The sequence below is a fragment of the Martes martes genome, assembly GCF_963455335.1.
Source record: "Martes martes genome assembly, chromosome: 8".
In the NCBI taxonomy this organism is placed as follows: Eukaryota; Metazoa; Chordata; class Mammalia; order Carnivora; family Mustelidae; genus Martes; species Martes martes.
In genome coordinates this window covers 26,369,107-26,388,952 of record NC_137895.1, presented here as the reverse complement: position 1 = coordinate 26,388,952, position 19,846 = coordinate 26,369,107, and the positions used below count along the sequence as shown (strand labels likewise).

At 46.4% G+C, this 19,846-nt stretch overlaps 1 protein-coding gene across 1 annotated transcript in view; it reads left to right on the top strand.

The window, feature by feature from the left end:
- The window catches only part of PLXNC1 (plexin C1), a 141,271-nt gene that overhangs the window by 97,910 nt on the left and 23,515 nt on the right, over nt 1–19,846 (top strand). The window contains exons 21-22 of the mRNA XM_080811988.1: nt 4,301–4,447; nt 19,445–19,622. Of these exons, the coding sequence (XP_080668114.1) occupies nt 4,301–4,447; nt 19,445–19,622 (325 nt within the window). The remainder of the gene's footprint in view (nt 1–4,300; nt 4,448–19,444; nt 19,623–19,846) is intronic.

Here is a 19,846-nt window from a genome sequence, read left to right as displayed (position 1 = left end):
TAATTGACAACCAGAAACCAGAAAATGTCCTGAGTGGAGGGGATATTTCAGATATGGGAGGGAACCCAGTGTGTGCAGGGCTTCTGAAACATCTTGGAAATACCCATTTACCTCCTAATACTGGAGGCTGATTACGCTCAGTTCTAACTAGTCATCCCACATTATTCCATCTGTTTAGTAAGTCCCCAAAGAGCTGTCTGCCCCTTGAGTTTGCTTTGTTGGAATTACTGTATGAATGTGGTCATAGTCTGATTGAACCTTAAAATCATTTTGAATGCCAACTTGGCGCAGACTCCAGCAGGCAAGGACATGGCTCCTGGAGCCTGCTGCCCGGTCCGCACCTGGACCCTGTCCCCTGCTAGAGGAGGCTTCTGCACCTCTCTGAGCCTTGGGTTTATAGCCTGGAGCCCTATCTTAGGACTGCTCTGAAGCCCAGATGAGAGAATGGATGCAGTGGCTTAGCACCAAGAAAGCACTCCGTAAATGTTGACCGTTACTGGTATAAAATATTAATAGGACAAGAGGAGTGTTCCGTTGAACCCGATCGTCATTCAGCCCCTCTGAGGCCCCTGGTACAGAAGCTTCTTATCCTTCTTTAATTTCACCAGCCATCCAGATTCCAGCAAAACTGCATAATTGTGTATTTGTAGCCAGTTCCAAAATCTAATTAAACTTTGAATAAGATACACTGCTATGCCACAGGTTTTAACAGTGCTACTTAAGTTTGGATCCAAAAGCAGCACTTTAAATAGACTGTGCTTAGTTTAATGTTTAATGCAATCTTACAAGTAGATGCACAACATTTTTTTTTTTTTTTTTACCAACGCCGTCCTCTCCCAAGGCACTACCCATTTATTAAGATTAATGAAATCTGCCTTCTTTTCTGTTTACTTGGTATAAATCATCATACGCTTTGGGGAGGTGTTGAGCAGTTATTTCTGGGGCAAATATTTTCATATTTTCGCTTCCCACCATCCTTGCTTCAGCCACAACCGCATCGAAAGAGAGCCGGCAGGACCCACACCCAGTGCTGGGTCTTGGTCTTCAAAGTCAGACTCCTGCCCTGCCACCAGCACCACTGAATCAGAAGCCCTTGGTTGCGGGGGGCGGGGGTGGTGGTGGTGGTGCCGAAACCGATGTTTGCCAAGCTCCTCGGGATAATTGCACATGCCTTGCATTTGAGAATCCTGGGGTGGTACAGAGAGCACTGGACTGGGAGTCTTGGTTAGAAGCAGCAGGTTCGGGCTCTAAACTCATCTCAGCCCCAGATGGCTGTGCGTCTCTGGGAATGGCACTTTTTCTCTGGACAAATGTTTTCTATCCACAGAGTGAAGGGCCTTGTCACTGGTTTTAAATTTCTTTCTAGCCCTTTCCTGTGATCTTGGCTCTTGGAGCCTTTCTCTTGCTGCCCTTGGGCCTCCAAGGGGTAAGATGGTCCGAAAATCTGGGCCCTAAGCCCAAACGGCTCCCTCGAGCGGAGGATTCGGGGTCCAGACCCTGCAGTGTGATTCAAGAGGATCCTGAGCACTCGAGATGGTGAGGGGTGGCACGCTTACCAGGAGGAAGTGACTTCGAGCCGCCCAGTGGTGCTTTCAATTTCGGTGGAAAAATTCCCTCTGGCGCAGGGGGGGTCTGACTTCCCACAACCGGTGCCGGAGGGGATGTGGGACTCCAACAGCCTTGGTCCCCCTGCCCTGCCCCCACAGACATCTCGGTGACCCCCAGGTGCCCGCCTCCTCTGAGCTTCCAGGGCTCTGCGAGTGCAGTGGTAATGCCAGCTGCCGTTTGTCGAATGTGCCAGACGTCATGCTAGGAGTTTTGCTTACTTTTTCCCACTGAAGCCTCTCATTTAATCCTGTGAGGGAAGGATCGTTATGGCCACTTTGCACAGGGGGGATTTGGAGCACGCGGAATAGAGGTGACTTTCCCCAGATCCCACAGGGGCGAGGGATGGCACCAGGGTTTGAGAGCACTTAGCTACCACTTCCCCAGAGAGGCGGGGACCTTCTTAGAGGCTTAGGGAGGATTTAGGGCTGGAAGGAGATCACGGGCATGAAAGTCTCCGGCTCAGCCAGGGCCGGAGTCTGGTCTCATAAAGGAAAGGAAGGTGAAGGGGGTTGAGCTTCGTTCCCATCCAGGTGGGGTGGGGTGGGTGGGGCTCGGCCAGGTGCGCTCCGCCACAGCCGGCTGGCTACCTGAGCAGCTGTGTGTTCCCTGCTCTGATAAGACACCTAATGCCCAGCAGGTAGGACTAACTGAGGACTTGTGTTTAATAGTGACCAAAAAACCTCATGGTTTTCAAAGCCCTCTGGGAAGGTGTTCAAACCACAGATGCTCAGGCCTCGGCTCCAGACACTCTGGGTCTGGGGGTCTAATGTAGGGCCCAGGCATCTGAATTTTTTATGAGACCCCCCCCCCCCCAGGGGAGTTCTGGTAATGATTACCCGGGGTTGGAACCATGAGTGGGGTAACAGTATAAGACCAAATATCACTTCTCTCAGGCGTGCGGCTTTCTGGAGAATTCTGGGGGAACTCCTGACTACAGAGACACCGAGTCTGTAGCTACCCCTCCACACAGCCCCGCAGAGCCCACCTGGTCCCCGGCTGCACCCTCGGTGGCCCAGCTGGCCCACGAGGCTCACAAGGACACCCACCCCTGTCTCTGATGTGTGCCGGAGGAAAAAGGAGAAGTAGAAGTTCTAGGTTTGCCGTCAGGACATTACCCCAGGGGGCAGAGGGAAAGAGAAGAGAGCAGTGTGGTTGTGAACCACTAAATAAAGGAAGTGTCCCGTAAGGACTGAAATGTCAGGTGCTAGTCCCAACCCTCTCCCCATCTGGGAAATTTTTGAACATTCCACCTCTGTCCTACACTAAGGAAGAGACTCAAGGATATGTCAGCAGGGAAGAGAAAAGGGATAAAAATCCCACGTCAGCTGTGGGATCTGGGGAAAATTACATCTATTCCGTGTGCCCCAACACACCCCTGTGCAAAATGGTCATAACAGTACTTCCCTCACAGGATTAAGTGAGAAGATTCAGTGAGAAAAGGTCATGGGAAAAGTGATGGGAAGCTAGTGGGGAATGGGGTGGCAGAAGGGGGTTGAAGGAAGCCCTGGAACTGGGGAGGACACGTGTCCTTGTAGGGATGCAGTGTGGATGCCAGGAGTCTTGCAAGAGGTCTCCACTCACTTGTTCATAGGGCAGAGCAGGGGAGAGAGCTGACGGAGCCCTCCTTTGAAAGCCAGACGGTGAAGCTTGACTGGAGACAGTGCTTCGAGCCTCAGTCTTCTGGCTGGCTTTTTTATCACTAAGGGTTTGACTGCCAGGTTCTGGCCTGAGCTCTTCCTCTTCCATGTGCTTGGTTAATGCCCACTGATTGTAGACACTGATTATTTGGTGAGCGTACTACTGCCGATGCAGGGCTGCATGCTCTGGGAGGTGTCCGTGGAAGCAGAACACACAAGCCTCCCGCATGAGCTGCTCAGAGTGTGAGCAAGTGAGGGCGGCTATAAGGTTGGAGGCATCTCACTTAGCATGAGAGGACGAGCCCTGGTTGAGGAGTTAAGTGCCCACGGCAGATGTTTGGAGACAGATGCGATCGGGATGAGCCAAACCCCAGGGAAAGCCTTCGAGCCATGGACTTGGCTCTGGTCCAGGGAAGGGAGTTCAAGAGCATTAGTAGCCGCCTACCAGCCAAGGTGCTCAGGGGTGTCTGTGCACCCACAGCTCTGCAAACCACAGCGAGCTGGCCGGGATGGCTGCAAGTTGTGATAACTAAAGGCCGCTTCCTTCATTAGAACCTCTTACCACCAAAAAGCCTCCTCCCTGGCCAATGTACAAAATGTTCTGACATTTATTCTAGTTACCAAGGCTAATTGTTGTGTATTTTTCTTTAAATGCCATTTATTTTTGGTTTGCTCAAAAAGGCAATTAAATAGGAAGGTAAGCAAAGGTTAAACCTCCGCCTCTACTCTAGGCATTAGCCGGCTGATGAGCATCAGTCTGCCATCCAGAAGCTTCAACATCAAAGAACCATCCACTGAGGACTTGACTGGGACTCTGTGCGCGTGTGTGCATGTGCGTGTCTGGGCGCGTGTGCAGCGGGGCGAGGATGCGTCGCCTGAGTTTTGTGCCCAATCCTGAGTGGAGCGATGTGTGTTTTCTTGGGAGTCTCATGCTGACTGTTAGAAGACACTGCCTCCTGTCTCCTGTCGTACTGCCATAAACTGAAACTTTAACTCTTTGGAAAGTACAGTGGATTCCGCAGACCGCTGACTGTCACTCTTGTGTCTCTTCCAAGGAGACGGTTGGAGAGCCATTCTATTTGCTGGTGACGACTTTGAACCAGAAAATAAACAAGGGTCCTGTGGATGTGATCACCTGCAAAGCCCTGTACACCCTGAACGAGGACTGGCTGCTATGGCAGGTTCCGGAGTTCAGTACCGTGGTATGTTGGCTGGGACGCCTCCTCCCCCCCCCCCCACCCCCCGCCTCGGAATGAAGTCGGGCTGGGAGCTCGGTGTCGGGGTGATGGGGGTTTTGACGGCGGTCACTTAAAACAAAACGACATCGTTCCTACTGCGGGAGGCCTCAGACAATGAGTTAATTAAAAACAGTAGTTGATAAAATATTAACACGTGTTCACATAATAGATTTTAATTACTTGGATGGGGGGGAGAATTGTAATGATGCCTGGGGTACTCATCAATTTCCAAAGATTTTAATATCAGGAAAGCTTATAGCTTTCAGCATCGTCAAAGGAAATGCAAAGTACTCCCTATTCAGCGCTTATAATTGCAATCAGAATTTCTCAAACGGCTCTGCTCTGGAAGACAATGTGTGAAGATATATTTCAACCAAATTGAGGCCGTCTTATTTTAGAACGATAACACAAGACAAATTCCACTGTGTTCCCCGTGCAACATGACACCCTTACTTTATTTTCATGGATTAGTTACAAATGTTTGGTGTCACGCACTTAATGTTCTGTGATCTCATAGATATTTTTAGAGGAACGCTGTAAATCACTACAGGAAGATGACTGCCTGGCTGCCGGAGGGTTTCACCCATTCGAGAACTTCTTTTCACCCATCCCCATCCCACCCCCAGCCTCTTCCCTTCCTAAAGGAAGAGAGAGGAACTTCTTGCACATTCACGATTTGTAGAGACAGGGCCAAGCGTGACAAGTATCTCCAAAATTACTTAGGCATTTTCTGTTCATAGAGACTGGGGAAAGAGATTGTTGTCATTTGGTTTGGTCTTTAGCTTTATGGAGACTCGGGGCTTTTTCACAATCTCATTAGTGGAGGAGGAGGGAAGAAAGACAGTGGGGTTTTGGTATTACTCAGTAAGGGAGCTGAGTCTCCTGTGGCTTCGCTCTAGACGGTGAGACCTGTGGAATCATCCTGGAAGAATTCACTCCCTAATTGGCGAAGGCACCATGTCACTGTGGGCCGTGTTATGGTTATGCTCTCTGCTGGGACGATAGACCACAGATCAGCTGTTTCCAGTTCTAAGTCCCTGCCAGACGTAGTTTACCCTCCACTGAAGATGGTACCACGCTGAACTGCCATCCGCAAGGCGGGAGCCTGAGTAGAAAGTTAACATTTCTCGATGTTCTGATTTTTGTTTATGTAACTGTCCGTGGCCGAGAGGCGGTGAGGAGCAGTGGTTGTAAACCAGCATGCAGCGGAGGGCACAGACTCGGGCCAGGCATGTTTGTGATCCGCCTCTGCCCATCTTCGTGGTGTGGGGCAAGTTTCCAAACCTCCCAGTGCCTCAGTCTCCTCACCCGTAAAATGGGAAGGATGATCATAGTGCCAGTTTCATGGGGCCATCACAGGGGTTAAGAACATTGAAAGCTGGGCGCCTGGGTGGCTTTGTTGGTGAAGCACCTGCTTCGGCTCAGGTCATGATCCCTGGATCTTGGGATCAAGTCCCTCGTCACTCCCTGCTCAGCAGGGAGTCTGCTTCTCCCTCTCCTTCTGCTACTCCCCCTGCTTGTTCTCTCTCTCTCTGGCTCACTCTCTCTCAAATAAATACAGTCTTTAAAAAAAAAAAAAAAAAAAAAAAAGAACATTGACTGCCATGGCTTTCCGTGTAAAGCTTTACTAAATAATTCACATCTCCTTGTTCCGGCTCAGGTCATGATCTCAGGGTTGTGGGATTGAGCCCTGCGACAGGCTCCATGCTGGGCGTGGAACTTGCTTGGGATTTTTTTTCTCTCTCTCTGCCTCTGCCCCTCCACCTGCTCTCATACATGCGTATGCTCTCTCTCACTCTCTCTTTTTCTATCTCTAAAATACATAAATAAATCTTTAAAAAAGAAAAGAGAGATGCCGATCCAGACAGACCGATGTCTGGGTCTTTCCTCAGGACTGTGAAATCAGAGCTGCTGGGGAAGAAGCCCAGGCAGAGACAGACGCCGGCATGACCAAGCCACAGCCTTCTTGGACAAGGCCCCTGGCTGTCTTGGAGAACAAAAGACAAATTTTGCCTCAGGACCTGTTGACATCCTTCTTGACCTAGGATGGGGAATGCCGGTCCCACACCCAAAGATGTGTATGCTTTTCCTCTGAAACATTTTGGAAGCCCCATAGATTCCCAAAGAGAAATATTTGCAAGTGTATGTAGGTTGGGGGGATCCAGCAGTAATTTCCTTTCATGAAAACGTAAACCCATGAACCCCGACAGCAAGGAGAGGACCAGACTGGAAGTCGGGGAGGAACTCAAATGCCTGAAGCAACTTCTGAGGTTTGAGTCCTCTTTAATGCTTGACATGGCAACACTTTTTCCGCCTTTCATTTTGAAACATTATTTATTTCACAGTCAATTAAGACCATGTGTTTCGGATTTGTTAACTCCCAGCTCGTCATCAAAATGTTTCTTGATGTTGAAGGGATTCCTGTCGACTCTTGGCATCTTTTTTCCTTTATAGCCCCTGGGGAAAAGGCTAATGGGAAATTGGGATTTTAGAAATCCAGATAAATTTTCCTTTACGGATTCAGATTTGCCAGTAGGCAGAGACTAGAAAAGGGGTGGGCCACTGGTTTGTAGGGTCCTCGCTTTAAAAATGATTTTTAATGCTTTATTGTACCTGTCCCAACCTGACTGTTTCATGGTAGATGGTTACCTTAGAAACTCCAGAGGAGGCACTGATCTGGGCGATGCTGGCGTGACAAAATGTTAGCAGAAGGTCACTATAAAAAATTTAAGGTTTTTCATTTCCTTTCAGGCAAGTTCCCCCAGTCTTAGGCATCATATTATAATTTTCTCCTTCCTTCTCTCTCCTCCCTCCTACCCCTCTTTCTTCCTCTCCCCTCCTCCCCTCTCCTCCCTCTTTCTCTCTTACCTCCAAGCCAATCCCCTACCCCAGTCATGTATGCACAGTGGTTCTCGATCTTGATTTTCTAAATTTGCCTGAGGTGGTTTATGTAATTGAAAACTAAGGTATGCTGAACAAACTCAATTCTGTGTGTGTGTGTGTGTGTGTGTGTGTGTGTGTGTAGATTCTTTCAAGGAAAGAAAAGTCAGAAAAAAAATCGAGAGCCGCCACATAAGCAACTTGAAATGCCAGAGCTTGGTGCCATGACAGGGACTCATCTAAAAGAGGCCCCAAACTCCTGTTGTGGCTCAGTGCTCAGAAACACAGCACCTCACACAGCAACCTGAAAGTTAGGTTTCACACCTCTAAGATTAGGATGTGTTCTCCCTGAGGTGTGGGGTGTTTTCTAGAACATGGAGACATCCTGCCAATTTCTTATACATGAAATCATTATACTCACAAATAGGCTCAGAGAAGTAATCCTTCGTTCGGTGGGTTCTAGGAGGGGAATTCCTCTCTTTCCTCAAATCTGAGCAAAGCCCCGTAGAGTCACACTTGCTCTAGCATGGCAAGAATCACCCTCCTCCCTCCACGCCCTGCAGGCTGGCCTGCAGGGCAGAGGCTGCCCCCGCAGGCTCATTCCAACATCCCCCACTGTTGGAATGTTGGAATGCCCGAGGAGGGTCTGCACATGCGCGGGGACTCTGCAGCGGGGAATTCAGATAGGACGCTGGAAGAGGAGTAAGGCTTATTACTCTGTGGTTCTTCTCCCTTTGCGACATTCCAGGCAATGTTTGATTTCATGGCTGGCGACTCTGGGGCCCGCCTCCATGCGCACGTGTCCTGTGCTGCGAGGAGGATCTCCAGCAGAGCACCTGAAAGTTTGGGAGCCAAGGAAGGCGCGAGGATTTTTCAGTTCTAGGGAAGCACACCACACGGAAGAAGGGACAGGGGCTTCACTTTCAAGAGGAGATGAAAAAACCCAATACCAATAACTCGTAGCAAGTGTGCTGAATTAGCAAGAGAAGGTTGACTTGTAATCAAAGTTAAGCGAGAAATGGTTTTTTGAACTCTTAAACCCAGGAAATGAGCCTGCCAATCTGCTGTATCTGAGAGATAGCATCTTGGCACCCTGGGGAACAGTGTTCTGACAAACACATTATTGCCCTCGTTCTCATATCTATGTGAAAGTCTTTAAGATTATTAGAAATTCTTAGAAAAAGTGCAGATACATGCCTGTAGAAATCTTCCCGCCTCCACTACGGTCTGTGACGGTTTATGCCAGCCCGCCCCCCTGGGTCTTTATGCACCCAGTCGTTACATTTCGGGGACAGTCATGTTTAATAAACTATTTCCTCTGTAACAGAGCCCTCGCTGTCTCTCATGAGAGTTCCACGTCTCCATGCTTGCTCTCACACACCGACTCTCCCCACTACTCCCCAGCTCCTTCTGTTCCATTTACTTTGTCCCTTTCAGAAGATCCATTATCCCCATAATTAAACAACCCACTGTCCCGATTAAGTCATTCTCTGTTACTTCAATTACATCCCATTGTTCATTAAATCCTGATGTTTGTACTTCAGCAGTCTTGTTTTTAATACTCCTGGCATTTGTGGAGAAACAGTGAAGTTAATTAACAATTCTTGGGCGGTTTTTTTTTTCCTTTTTCTCTCTACCATAGTGCAAATCATTTCCATTATGACTTGCAATAATACTGAAACCATTACTAACTTCGTAGTTACTGTTCTGAGCTTCCTGATCAAAGAAGTGAAACCATTTTTTTATAATCATTTTAGGTAAGTCATTCCCTAGTTGATGGCAAGCAGTGGAAAATGAAAAATTAACATTAAATGAGTGCTTGAAATGACTTTCCTCTTCATACCCTTTCTTCTCATACCCATAATCTTGGGATTAGGAAATAATTTAGTTACCTAAATACGAAAGTATTTAATTTTCTTCTTTATAGCTCAAATGTGACTTTATTACTTCATTGTTAAGGATCCTTATTTATACTTCTACTCCTCAGAGAATGCTAACTTTTATAGCACATCATGGTGGAGATAAAAGGCATTTTTTTCCATATGTTTTTTCTGACACTGTCAAAGTCAGCATTTCATTTGAAGTCTCCATTGTCTAGAGCAGGGATCAGCAAACAAGAGCCTGTGGGCCAAATGTGGCCCTGCTGTCTGTTGTTATAAATAAAGTTTTATTGAAACACAGCCATGCACATTCATTTACTGTTGTCTATGGCTGTTTCCCTGCTACAGCTGAAAAGTCAACTAGTGGTAACAGAGACTACAGGCTGCAGAGTTTTAAATATTTACTATCTGGCTTTTTACAGAAAGTTTGCCGGCTCTTATTCTAGAGCCTGACATAAAAGAGAAAAAGAACTAGAATCTGCCCTCCCACTAAACCCTAAAACCCCGAAAACCTTGGTTTCTTTCCTCTTTTTCTGGGGACACATGAGTGGAAAGGCCTTACCACTCTCCATCAATCTGAAACTCATGGGAGTGCTTTGCCAAAAACCAAACTGTGACATACTCATATTAAGCCTAAAGTACTGAAACCAGTCATTCTGGGCTTAAATAAGATAGATTCTTACTTGATTCTATCATGAACAAATGCTAGCAAGTATAGAAATTTTGTGACAGAAACTCACATTTGAGGAAATTCTCTCCATTAACTTAATTTTTTTCTTCAAGGTGGCAAAGGTCTTCCTTCCTCATTGTTAGGCCGGAGGGGAAAACTTGATCCAGAAAGTTTTGGGCTGTGTTTGGGGGAAAGAAAAGGAGGGGAGTGGGGATGTAGGGCAGCCAAGAGCAGCATTAGATGGAGTATGTGGTAGCCGTCCCAGGGCTGCCTACTCCAGCTTAAGGAAAACCTCAGCTCAGAAGCTTCTGGGACTTGTAATTGTAACTCTGGGCTCGGCTACTTCTACTGAACCTCTGGAAACAGTGTTCTTCTCTCTCATCCCAAACACCTCTAAATCCAGTTGATGTAAGAACCAGATCTTTCCCTCTCTCTTTTTTCTTTTTCTTTTCTTTTTTTTTTTTTTTTTTAAGATTTTACTTATTTATTTGACAGAGAGCAAGAGAGCACAAGCTGGGGCATTGAGGGGGTGGTGCGGAGAGGCAGAGGGAGGGGGGAAGCAGGCTCCCTGCTCAGCGGGGCTTGATTCCAGGACCCCAGGATCATGACCCCTGAGCCAAGGCAGACACTTCACTGACTAAGCCACCTAGGTGCCCCCAGACTTTTCTCTTGACCTTCATTTGGCTCTCAAATAAAATTAGAAAAAAATATATTTTATAGGTTTTATTTAATGAAAGCAATTATTGGCCTAAGACCTTTCGTGATAAAATGGCTGGCTTGTAATAAATTTTTTTTTTAATTACTCTCTAGGTATTATAAGGCATTACAGAAAGGGTGCAGCAACAGCCCTGCCCTTTCGAGCCAAGCCTGTGGTTGAGGAATTAATAAGGTAGCTGGGTCAGCCTCTCCCCACCGAAGTGTGCAAGAAGTAGGGGGAAATGCCTCTTCCCCTGCCTTTGTTTCATCCCTCCAGCTCCCCACCCCAGCCTTATTTTTTCTATTTCTATTTCTGTTTGTTTTCTCCTTGCTACCTTAACCCACCAAGTTGTGTGAAGAAATGGTGGGCAGAGCTGCTAGTGAACCCCGAATGTGCTTGTCCATCTAGCTGCTGCGTAGCTTAGTGCTGAGAGGCGGGGATTTAGAGTCTGACTGTCTTGGGTGTGAAGCCGAGCTCAACCACTTTACTGACGGGCTGTTAGTGACTTTGGGCAAGTCACCAAACCTCTCTAAACCTGTTTCTTCCACTATAAACAGGTATAAAACCTAACCTTGCAGGCTTGTTAAGAGGTCAGAAACTAATCTATGTGAGATGGCCGGCCATCACACCTCAGAGAAGTTCTCATCATTTATTTATGATAGTTTTTCTTGTCTGAGCAGGTTTTGTTGTCCGCTGTAAGGTCTACTAAGCACAGTGTCCTCTCACCCTTCTTCCTGGTCACTGGGTGATACAGGGAGTTGATCAGCTGAATCTACTGTCATTAAAACCTCATGTTACTGTTAGAAACGTTACCCGTCATCTGTGTTTACAATCTGTGGCACACAACATCCCACGGGACAGGTGTGAACAGGAGACCACAGTGATGAATCTGAACAATGACCTACCTACACGGGCTGGTTTGTGACCCACTTATGGAAGAACCAGGTCCTTCCCGTCTGGTCCTTTTTCTGGGTTCTGGGCCATGTGTCTTCCAAATACCCTTCTCTGGTCCTCAGGCCACCTCACGGTCTTAAGTGCTCACTCACCCCCCACACAGCCTTCTTCCACATTCCAGACAGCAGGACATAAGTAGGGCTGTAGAAAAGGGGACAGATGGTCACCAGCTGTCTTGTAAGGAAGCTTCCCAGAGGCCACCACAGGACACATCTGCTCATTGGCCGGCATGTAGTCATGTGGCCACACCCAGCTGCGGTAGAGGCTGGGAAAGGTCCTCTTTCCTCTGGCTGAGTGTGAGCTCCAAAAAAATGTCTGTAGGTGGTACTCGCACCAGCCCACCGGGTCCTCCAGACTGAGTGCTTTCCACAGGGTTCCAGGCCAAGCCAAGCCAGGGAGGCTGAGCCTCCTCTTTGAGGCTGTCTGCATCAAGCCTGCCTGCTCTGAGAACATTTATCGAGAAACCCTGGCCCACCCGGACTGCCACTGGATGTTTATCACCTTGTCTGGCCTTTGGGGTTTGCAGTTAAGAGGGTGGACATAGCCTAGTGATGACCCTCAGCAGCTCCGTGACCTTGGACACATTTCTGAGCCTCTTTCTGTCCGTTTCTTCACCTGTCAAGTGAGGCTAATGATAGTGTCCACTTCACCGAGCAATTCTTCAATGCACAGAGCAGGAGTAAATGAATTAGCACAGCATGTGGGACAACTCCTAGTAATGGTTAAGTGTTCGGCATGCTGTATGTGAGCGCTGTGATTATTAGAAACCTAAAACAGTGTTTTTTTCAGCTTTTGTTTCCATAAATAATAATGGAAACCCTCAGATGGCAGATGGTGATTTTTGAAAGGGCAAGCACGGTTCTTCAAGTCCTCCACCCTCCGCTCTACTCAAAGGAAGTGGGATTTTTTTTTTTTATCTAGACTTCCTGACCTAGTAGCCTGAGTAGAGGATTGAAGCTTGTTACTCACCAGTGTATCTAGAACTGAAGCCAGGTGTGTCATGGTCCAGAGGCCTCCTCGTGTACTACTGCCCGTGCAGCTCCTTTCAAGACCCAATTCAAATGTCACTTCTTCCATGCAGTCTTCCCTGATTTCTCTCCCTTTGAAAAACCTCCTCTAAGCTAGAGGTAATTCTCTCTGAACCCCTTAAGCACTCTACCTATACTCACTATTTTCTACCTGGTATTAGAATTCTTTGTATACATTCCACAGTTTTTCTGTCAGTCTTCAAATACTTCCCAGTCAGGATCACTGCTAGGTTTCTACTTTGTATATTCTGTGAAACCCTGTTCAAAATAGGTGAGCCAAGTAGCTGGGTGTTAGTGAGTGAATTTAGCTACCTCAGCATCAACAGTGAGCTCTGTCAGGTTGGGTGCATTCAGCTGTAAGTAAGAGGAAGAACCAGAATAATGGGAATTGCATTCCAGTGCAAAAAGTTAGGAGGTGAGCAGCCCAAGGCTGGTCCATCCGCTCATGTGGGTCACCATTTTTTTTTTCTTTTTCTTTCTTGTTTTTTCTCTTTTTCCTTTTTTAAAAAACATCTTTATTTTTTTTTCAGTGTTCCAAGATTCGTTGTTTATGCACCACACCCAGTGTTCCATGCAATATGTGCCCCCCTTAGTACCCACCACCAGGCTCACCCAACCCCCCACTCCCCTCCTCTCAAAAACCCTCAGTTTGTTTCTCAGAGTCCACAGTCTCTCATGTTTCATCTCCCCCTCTGATTTTCTGATTTCCCCCAGTTCACTTTTCCTTTCCTTCTCCCAGTGTCTTCCATGTTATTCCTTATGCTCCACAAGTAAATGAAACCATATAATTGACTTTCTCTGCTTGATTTATTTCACTCAGCATCATCTCCTCCAGTCCTGTCCATGTTGGTACACAATCCTTTCTGATGGAGACATAATACTCCATTGTATATATGGACCATATCTTCTTTATCCATTCATCTGTTGAAGGGCATCTTGGCTCTTCCCACAGTTTGGCGACTGTGGACATTACTGCTATGAACAGTGGGGTACAGATGGCCCTTCTTTTCACTACATCTGTATCTTTGGGGTAAGTACCCAGTAGTGTAATTGCAGGGTCATAGGATAACTCAATTTTTAATTTTTTAAGGAATCTCCACCCTATTTTCCAAAGTGGCTGCACCAACTTGCATTCCCACCAACAGTGTAAGAGGGTTCCCCTTTCTCCACATCCTCTCCAACACTTGTTGTTTACTGTCTTGTTGATTTTGGCCATTCTAACTGGTGTAAGGTGGTATCTCAATGTGGTTTTTATTTGAAACTCCCTGATGGCTAGTGATGATGAACACTTTTTGATTTTGTTAGCCATTTGTATGTCTTCTTCGGAGAAGTGTCTGTTCATGTCTTCTGCCCATTTTTGGACATGGTTATCTGTTTTTTAAGTGTTGAGTTTGAGGAGTTCTTTATAGATCTTGGATATCAGCCCTTTGTAGTGTCATTTTGAATATCTTCTCCCATTCTGTGGGTTGCCTCTTTGTTTTGTTGACTGTTTCCTTTGCTGTACAGAAGCTTTTTATCTTGATAAAGTCCCAAAAGTTCATTTTTGCTTTTGTTTCCTTTGCCTTGGAGATGTGTTTTGAAAGAAGTTGCTGTGGCCAATGTCGAAGAGGTTACTGCTTATCTTCGCCTCTAAGATTTTGATAGATTCCTGCCTCACGTTGAGATCTTTCATTGATTTTGAGTTTAGCTTTGTGTACAATGTAAGAAAATGGTCAAGTTTCATTCTTCTCTACATAGTTGTCCAGTTTTCCCAGCACTGTTTATTGAAGAGACTGTCTTTCTTCCATTGGATGTTTTTTCCTGCTTTGTTGAAGATTATTTAACCATAGAGTTGAGGGTCCATATCTGGACTCTCTCCTCTGTTCCACTGGTCTATGTGTCTGTTTTTGTGCCAGTACCATGCTGTCTTGATGATCACAGCTTTGTAGTAATGCTTGAAATCAGGTAACGTGATGCCCCAGCTTTGTTTTTCTTTTTGAACCTTTCCTTAGCGATTCGGGGTCATTTCTGGTTCCATACAAATTTTAGGATTGTTTGTTCCAGCACTTTGAAGGATGCTAGTGGAATTTCGATTGAGATTGCATTGAAAGTATACATTGCTCTGGGCAGTATAGACATTTTAACAATGTTTATTCTTCCAATCCATGAGCATGGAATGTTTTTGCACCTTTTTGTGTCTTCTTCAATTTCTTTCATGAGTGTTCTGTAGTTCTTTGAGTACAGATCCTTTACCTCTTTGGTTAGGTTTATTCCAAGGTATCTTATTGTTCTTGGTGCTATAGTAAATGGAATCGATTCTCTAATTTCCCTTTCTATATTTTCATTGCTAGTGTATAAGAAAGCAACTGATTTCTGTGCATTGATTTTGTATCTTGCCACATTACTGAATTGCTGTATGAGTTCTAGTAGTTTGGGGGTGAAGTCTTTAGGGTTTTCCACGTAAAGTATCATGTCATCTGCGAAGAGAGAAAGTTTGACTTCTTCTTTGCCAATTTGAATACCTTTTATTTCTTTTTGTTGTCTGATTGCTGTTGCTAAGACTTCTAGTACTATATTGAACAACAGTGGTGAGAATGGGCATCCTTATTGTGTTCCTTATCTCAGAGGGAAGGCTCTCAGTTTTTCCCCATTGAGAATGATATTCACTGTGGGTTTTTCATAGATAGATTTTATGAGTTTGAGAAATGTTCCCTCTACCCCTATACTTTGAAGAGTTTTAATCAGGAATGGATGCTCTATTTTGTCAAATGCTTTTTCTGCATCAATTGAGAGGACCATGTGGTTCTTCTCTCTTCTCTTATTGATTTGTTCTGTCACATTGATTGATTTATGAATGTTGAACAACCCTTGTATCCCAGGGATAAATCATCTGGGTCACCATCTCTGTGCTCCTCTTTGACCTCCCACCTAATCACAAAATAGCTGCCATAGCTCCAAATACTACAGTTACCTTCTGTTAGAGTAGAAACTCTTTCCCTTTCTATCTCATTGGCCCAAACTGGGTTAAACGACCATATACCACTAAGCATATCTGTTGTCCCAGCTTTGTTGATACATTTATGCCAAAGAAATAGGGAAAGCCAGAGCTATTCAGGGACAGATTTCTGGAGAAAAGACCAACATAGATTTTCAAGCACTTTAGTCTTTTGTGGGTGCTTCAGACCAATTGCCATCCTATAGATTTGGACCATGCTTAGTTTACAAAACATTTTCATATTTTGAAAGGCAGGATCACCAAAGTTTTAAGAACACGGAGCTTAAGTGCCTGCTTCTACCATTATCTTGCTAAGTGATCTTGTGCAATTTCCCTAACTCTGTGCCTCAGTTTGTCATCTGTAAAATGAGAATAATAGAATCTATGAGATAAGGTTTCTGAGATTCTTAAATACAAATACACAGACATATTTTATAACAGTATTTGGCACACAGGAAGCACTCCTTAATTTGCTATTATTATGTCATTATTTGGTGGTCTTGTCACTCCTTTTAAATAGAAACAGTGAGAGTGTTGGCATGCCTGGCTGGCTCAGTCGATACAGCATGTGACTCTATCTCAGGGTTGTGAGTTCGAGCCCCACAGTGGGTACAGAAGGAAGGAAGGGAGGAAAGGAAAAAGAAAAGAAAGAAAAAAGAAGAGAAAAGAAAAGAGAAAGAGAAAGAAAGGAAGGAAGGAAGAGAGTGTTAAGGCTTAGAGAAATTAGATGACTGACCCACACTCCCACAGTTAAGTAGCATAAGGGGAAAATCCAGATGGTCGGATGCCTGCGCTCAGAGCTCTCAGCCCTCCTGACCTCCCTTCTCGAATTTTCTGTCAACACTGACTGAGGGGGATGCCCTTGCACCTAGTGGCTAAATACTGTTTCAAAGGTGATGCTTTAGTTTGTCAAACACACTGTGAATTATCCCAAAACAAGGACTGTGTCTTAAGGTCCCTCCTATACCCCACCCCTAACACCGAGTAGGGCACAGGGAAGATTCTGGCTAAACGGGTTTGTAAGGGGAGAGATGGTGCTTCCATGGGGGAATCTTCCCTGAATGGGAAACAGAGCCCAGTGTGCGCTCCCTGAGCCCGGGTGAGGTGAAGAGGTAGGGCCCACTCGGGGAGCCCCCCGAAGCCAGGTAAGGCTTTAGGAAATTGCTGTTGGAACTAAGCGTTCGAAGCATAAAAAAATCAATTTGTGTCTGAATTGACTCTCAGAATTCCCTGTGGCCGCTCTCATTTCCCTGTGGCTCATTTTACCTTTTTCCCACCCATCTAGCTATGGAGACAGTGGCAGATTTACATTATTTTACATCCAGTTAAGATATTTTTTCTCCTTTTAGTTATGTTCTTAAGTAGGACATTTATTGCCTCTGAAGAGGTGTTTTTGTTAAAGACAAAAACACCTTAGGTAGCCCTTTAGGTAGTCACAGTGTTATTTCACAAATACCTATAAAACTATTAAACAAGCTGGGATCTCTGGAGCTCTGATTAAGAGGGGCTTTCCAGTTGTCTTTTTCTTTGGAAGCCCTGTGAAACAGCGTAACCCCCCTCATTCCCCGGTGCGACAGCAGCGCGCAGAGATGTGGGGAGGTCTACTTGGACTGTGAGGGCAGGACCCGTGTTTCCGCCTCTAGAAGCCCCGTTTGTGGCGGGCGTCTCTCTCAGGACTTTGCTTCCAGCTTGTCCCAGAGGCCCAGGGTTCCCGGACTGTGGGTGGGAGCAGGGGTGAGAGAGGGCTGGGTGTGGGGACATCCCATCGCTGAGTGGTTCACAGTGCCCACTCCTCGCTCTGCCACTTACGAGCTGTGTCCCCGGTGCACGTTATTTGGCCCCTCTGTGCCTCCACTTCCTCACTCAAAAGTGAGATAATGTTCCTTTAAAAAGTCGGCGGGGGTCGGGGGTGGGCAGGTGGCTCAGTCAGTTAAGCTCAGTCAGTTAAGCTGATTCTTGATCTCAGTTCAGGTCTTGATCTTAGGGTCGTGAGTTCAAGCCCCGCGCTGGACTTGGAGCCTACTTTAAAAAAAAAAATGGGGATAATAAGAACACAGCCCCCTAACTAGGATGTTGGGAAGATTAAAAGAAGTGTGTCTAGAACTGAAGTTGGCAGGGTGTCAATAATGTGCTGAACCAGGAAGGCAAGGGAGAGGACTCTGGCATAGGAGTGCCCTCCTGCCAACGCACCCTGCCTTCCGTCCTGTCCCGTGGGTCTGCAGAGTTCAGACCCCACAGCCTCAGAGTGTTTATTGTGTAGTTGGGACTGGACCAAAGTTTACTGTGTGTAATTGTCAGCAGGAGTGTAGAAGCAAGGTGCAAAGGCCTTGACAAGAAGACATGCCTCTGACACCCTCCCAGGGTTTGCCATCCCCTCTCCCATGACCCTGGTCCTTCTGTCATCACATTTCCCAAGGGTCGCCAGCCAGACCCCATACTCTGTGCCCCGAGGTTAATTCAGTTGCCAGTCCCAGAGCCCGGGGCAGTTGCCGTTGTGACTCCCACTGGGTAGCAGAGAAACCTGAGGGATCCGTCCCCAGAGCGGGTGGTTCCCCTGTTTGCTGGCAACATGTCCCTTGCCCTGCTGGACAAAGAGTGTGGGTCTGAGCCCTGGCTGCTCAGCTTCAGCGGGCTCTCTTCGTCTCCTTCTGGTGGCACACGACACTAGCCATAGTAAGTGTTCTGAGAAGTTACACGAAACCGTCGCTCACCGCCGTCACCGTCATCCTCAGCATCAGTATCCAGCCCTTCCCAGCAGCCCATCCCTGTGCCAAGCATGTGACAGGCATCATCTCATTTAATCTCTGTCACAACACTAGAAGGCACGCGCTGTTATTATACCCATTTGAAAGTTGAGTGAACCCTAAGGATCACCAATTTCCCCTTAATTGTGTTTTCATATTTTTTTTAACATTTCCAGTAATCATTTTACATTCCATCATGGCAGCCAGGTTCAAAAACGTTAAATGACTGGGTATTTCACACCAGACCCTTGATTCTGCCATCTCCAAGGTGCCTTTAGATCCAAACTGTGTGCTATGCTAATTACAGGAACACTCCTAGCCTTTCTCTGAATGGGATCCCCCCAGCCCCCTGAGGAGCTGTAGTAGGTAAACTTGGTTGTGTTAGGTGTGTGAGTGTGTTCTCAAAGTAAACCTGAAAGGCTCCCTAGTTCTGTGTTTTCACATGTTCACCAAGGCCTTCCGTCCCCAATGTGTCCCATTCTGAGGGTTTGATGCACCGGGAGAGCGTTAACTGGGGAAACGTTAAGTAACGGGCATTGAAATGTAAAAGAAAGCATTCAAGACTAGTAGTACCGGGTGGGGTCCTCAGGGGGGTTTAATGAGGGCTCGGGAAGCTGACTGAGGATGTCCAAGTGAAGGGGGAGATAAATGTTCTTGTCATTAATGCCGCACATTGAAAAGTGACCTCCTTCAGCAGGATCAATATGGGGACCTCCTGACCTTTCTTGTCACCTGGAACTTCACTTCTGGGACTCTGTGGTCCTGTTAATAAAAACAATAATCACCAGCCTGCCCTCATCTACTGTGGAACATTTTCCTTTTTTTTTTTTTTTGGAGGGGGAGGATGAAATTAGAAGTCACGACTTCTAGAATATTTATGTGTATATATGTTTTACTCTCGTATTTATTCAATGCTCGCTCTGAAATGAGAGTTTTCACTTTTCTGTTTTCCTTTCCATTATCCCTGAAAAGAATGGATTATGGGGAAAAGATTAAAGTAGTATAATGCGACACCGTGTTTGCTAATGTGCTGTCAGAGGTATTAGTAGGACTCGCCAAGGTTTGTGTCTTTTATGAATGCCTTTCAGATTGCAATTATCTAATAGACTGGGAAACCTGTTTGTGTTCTTGCAGGCATTAAACGTTGTCTTTGAAAAGATCCCGGAAAATGAGAGTGCAGATGTCTGTCGGAACATTTCAGTCAATGTTCTTGATTGTGACACCATAGGCCAAGCCAAAGAAAAGATCTTCCAGGCTTTCCTAAGCAAAAATGGCTCTCCTTACGGACTTCAGCTGAATGAAATTGGCCTCGGTAAGGCAATGAGGGAATTATTTTGCCCCCAGCCCCGGGTGAACATCTCCCCCACTGTCTCCCCCTTCCTTCCAGCCCACGGCCCATAAGCCTCCGCCGATGGACGCTTACTCGCCCAGGCTGCTCCCCACGGGCACATCTGGGGGCCCGGCGGAGCCTGCAAGGCTCCCCGACGAGCCCCATGAGTCCTCCTAGGAAGCATTATCCTTCAAAGACGCTGGTTT